General features: G+C 39.6%; 1 protein-coding gene across 3 annotated transcripts in view; it reads right to left on the reverse strand.

Annotated features, from left to right (window-relative positions):
* Positions 1 to 3,924, reverse strand: part of LOC101593148 (alcohol dehydrogenase E chain-like) — a 178,167-nt gene that overhangs the window by 155,295 nt on the left and 18,948 nt on the right. For all 3 annotated transcript variants that reach the window (XM_023703881.1, XM_023703880.1, XM_023703879.1), the window contains exon 2: positions 21 to 90. In XM_023703881.1, coding sequence (XP_023559649.1) covers positions 21 to 38 — 18 coding nt within the window. In that variant the 5' untranslated portion in view covers positions 39 to 90. The remainder of the gene's footprint in view (positions 1 to 20; positions 91 to 3,924) is intronic.

Raw genomic sequence — 3,924 nt, forward strand, 5'->3', positions numbered from 1 at the left:
CATACAATCTTTATGCTTACTTTTCCTGCGGTGCTCATGGTGCTCCTGTCTCCTCTGCAGACCAGGGTAATGAATCCCTGGGCTTCTCTCCTGCTCCAGTCCACAAGCAAATGTGTTGCACAAGTGTTCTGCTTGCTTAAGTAGCAGCCAATTTCACACGTGATCTGCTGTTTCAGCTGTATCTATGTTTATTCTCACTCAAATCGAGTCAGAATTAAAGGGCACAGAACTGGGCTGGAGAGATAGCTCAGTAGAATAAGCACCTGCCTGGCAAGTGCAAGGTCCTGAGTTCAATCATTGGTGCCACAAAAAAAAAAGTCACAGAACTATCTATCAAATCTGATTTGTGAGGTAGCAATTGCACAGGATACTTTAATTTTAGCACATCAATACTTCCTTCTGTTTCCTCTCTGCCCCTCTCTCCTTCTCTCTCTCCATCCTCCCTTATTGCTTCCCCCCTCAGTCCTACTCGATTATAGTTCTCTCCTCCTTTGTCTTCACTAAGCTGTAATTGTGACTCCTCAAGGTGCAGTGAAGATGAAATTATATGGATGGGGGAAATGAATAAGATCGAGTGACATTCCACAAAACCCTACCAGCCCCAGCATGCCCCTTCTTGGGAGCACAGGAACAGACCCCAGGTGAAAGCGAGGTACTCACTGCGCTGCATTTCTTCTGTGCACAGTACCAGCCAGCATGCACTGGATACTTCCTCTCCAGTAAGTGGACAAATGGGATGGAGAGAGAGGGCCTCTTCCTCTGCCAGGAACTGGATGGACAGTGACTGCCACATGAGCCAGCATAAAACAGACCCTTTTTCTTACAAGCTGTGCAAATTTGGACCTCATTTTTATCTCTCTTTTGCAGTCTTTTTTGTTTTTTTGTTTGTTTTGGCTGATAGATTATAAGTAATGGCAACTTACTGAAAAATAGAAGACCAGTGAAACAATCCATGTTAAACTACAATTCCCTCCATAATGGAAGCATAGTTTGGTTTTTTTTTTGGGGGGGGTGGGAGACACATGAGAAGCAACTCATCCTCCGTGGGAAGTGCTATATGAAGTGAAAGGAATTCTGCTTCTAACACTCTAAAGAGGCCTTGCAGTGAGCATACATTTCAAATTCAACCTAAAGAATGATCATTTCAAAAAATTAATCAAAAACCAAATTGGTACTTTTTCCTTTCTCCTTATTTAATGGTATGAGTTCAAGAAAGAGAATATGAGTTTCACTTGTTTTATTTTTTTATTATTTTTTGTTTTCTACAAAAGTTTATTATGAGAAAAGTACATTTTTAAAAGACAAGCTAGCATATGAGAAAAGATGTTTCCAAATAGGCATTCTTAGTACAAAAAACTAAAGGAAGCTTCAATCACTGTGAAAATTTTGGAACATTTTCCTTTTCTTCTCCCTTTCCCTCTTCCCCTTCCCCTCTTATTTCTTGTGTAGTTTTATTGCTCATATCATACTTAATGTTGGACATGTTTTCTAGGCAATGTAAGAGCACATCTGAATCAGAGAATGAGAGCATGCTGGTCAGAGTCATAGAGGGGCTCGTGTGGACAAATGTGCTGTAGTTTGGGGAGGTATAGGAGTGGAATGGTAACTAACTTTACCAGAAGAAGCCATCCAAGAAGCTTTAGTTTAGAAGAGAAATGGTTACATTGATGATTTTAAAGGGTTCTTTTGGACTTCTTTGTTCCTTAGCATAGTAGTGTCCACCTGAATTTATGTTTTCACAGCCTTTCAATACCAGATAGGCCAATAATTAGAGGAGATAAGGTCACTTGTAGCTTATCTGTGTCACATAAATATAAGACAGAAGAAACTGTACACTTTAATTTCCAGGGTACAAGGTATATTGAGAATAGCACAGTGAGTTCCAGAGCCAGGATAGTTCCAACTGAAAGATTATTGCCAGTTACATAACACTGATATTACTGAGGCTTTGCTTTCAGAAAAGTGAAAGGACTCCTGAAGGACATCATGAGTCTTATATACAGATTGGTGAATGCAGCTGCATGATGGAGGTGGGACTTTGATAAAAGTGCAAGTCAGAATTGACCATTCAGAGAATGTATGGGGCAAAGGTGGACGTTTCACTTGTTTTAATTTTTTTTTTTTTTTTTGTATTTTAGGGAAATGTCCACAGGGTGTTCAGGATCTCACTACTAGATCCTACTCATAGTGATCTGCCTGTTTACAGCGTCCCAAGAGCTGGGATTGCAAGCGCATGCCACCATGCCCAGTCTCAATTTATGTTCAGTGTGCCCTGAGGGTAGGGCTGGCACAGCAAGCCCAGGGATCAAACCCCCAGCCCCTGAGCCTGCTTGCAGGTGCTTTAATCCACTAAGCTATTTGGCTGGCCCTGTTTTAAATCTTAAGTATTGTACTGATGCCTGAAAGCTACACTGTACATAGCTATGAAATTAGATGCAATGAGCTCTGTATTTCCCAAGAGCTGTCAGTAGTGTTGTCAGACAACAAACACTAGTGTTGTCTGTGTCCAACTTTAATTATGCAGGTGTATAGAACCTTGCTAGGTGTCCACTACTTCAGCCAGTAGGAAGGTAAAGAAGGTTTTTCATCTTCTTATGTGGTTATAGACAACTGAACAGACACCATTTCTGAAAACTGTGTTTCAACCCTCTCTCGCTCACTCATCCACCTTTACTTCAACAATCTGGATGGTAACAGACTTCATTTCTCTCAGTCACTATGAAAGACTAACAGGATTGCAGTGTTTACAGAGGATGGATGGAAGGGTAGAATATCAGATGTTATTTCAATTGCTAATAAATTGATCATTTATTTAGGAAGCATAAATTTGCTGGAAGCTAATGGTCACAAATGGCTGAGCACTTACTGTGTTTCCAAAAGTCAGTAGGAGTATTTCCAACATTGTTGCATATAATCTTCAGAGTGTTTGGCCATACCACCCAAACGTACATGATCTGCACTGATCATATAATCTTCAGAGAAAGCTTACAAGGATGGCGCTATTATGACTCCAGTTACATAGACAAGCTAAGAGAAGTTCAGGTTCTAGGTTTTCAGAAATCCTTTCTAAGACAGAAAAATGAACTTCAAAACAGAACTATATAGAGGTTTATGTAAATGTGATTTTTATAGCATGAATATGACAGGCAATCACCTAGTCATCAAAGAACAGGAAATGGGTGTTCTATTCTGAACAGCTGGGCACTCTATGCTAATGGACTGTTTTTCTCTGTCTTTCTTGCTCTGTCTCTAAATGGATTCGGGTTCTAGTTTAGTTGTCTTTTAACTAGACTTTCTACCACTCAGTTTTGAGGTATGTAGCCTAAATCTTTTGTCTGGCCATCAAGTAGTCAGTTAAAATCAGAGGGTTGTGGTTATGTGGATGTAGACATACATACTATTTGCAAAGCTGTTCTGAAACTTCTAAGTAGAAGCAGAAGAATGCTAAGTCAAATCTGTCTGTTTCAGAAGCTCCCATTCCTTCCACTGCTGTTTTCAAAGGTTCTGGACAGATTAGAATCAAAAATATTCAGCTATTTCCCCACAGTTGTAGCCTGTACAGACTTAAGGCCTAGGTGAAACACTATAAAGACAAGAAGTTCATGGGCTGGGGAGATAGCTCAGAAAAATATGCGCTTGCCTGGCAAGTGCAAGGTCCTGAGTTCAATCCCCAGTACTGGAGAAAAAAAAACACACACACAAAAAAAAAAAAAAAATCCCCTAAGAAGTTATTTATAAGTTTATTCATATTCTTCATTTTATAGATGAAAGGAGTTATGGGTTTGTGCATCATCAAAGTTAAATATTGTCAGTTTACAACCTTTGTGGTCAACCACAAGAAAATGACAATAATAACATGCAATAAAAACAATCTATAGGAGAAAAGTCTCTTAATTACAGAAGAAGACAGTAGAAAGGGAAGAA

Source organism: Octodon degus, unplaced genomic scaffold, assembly GCF_000260255.1.
Source record: "Octodon degus isolate 3935 unplaced genomic scaffold, OctDeg1.0 scaffold00183, whole genome shotgun sequence".
NCBI classification, from domain to species: domain Eukaryota; kingdom Metazoa; phylum Chordata; class Mammalia; order Rodentia; family Octodontidae; genus Octodon; species Octodon degus.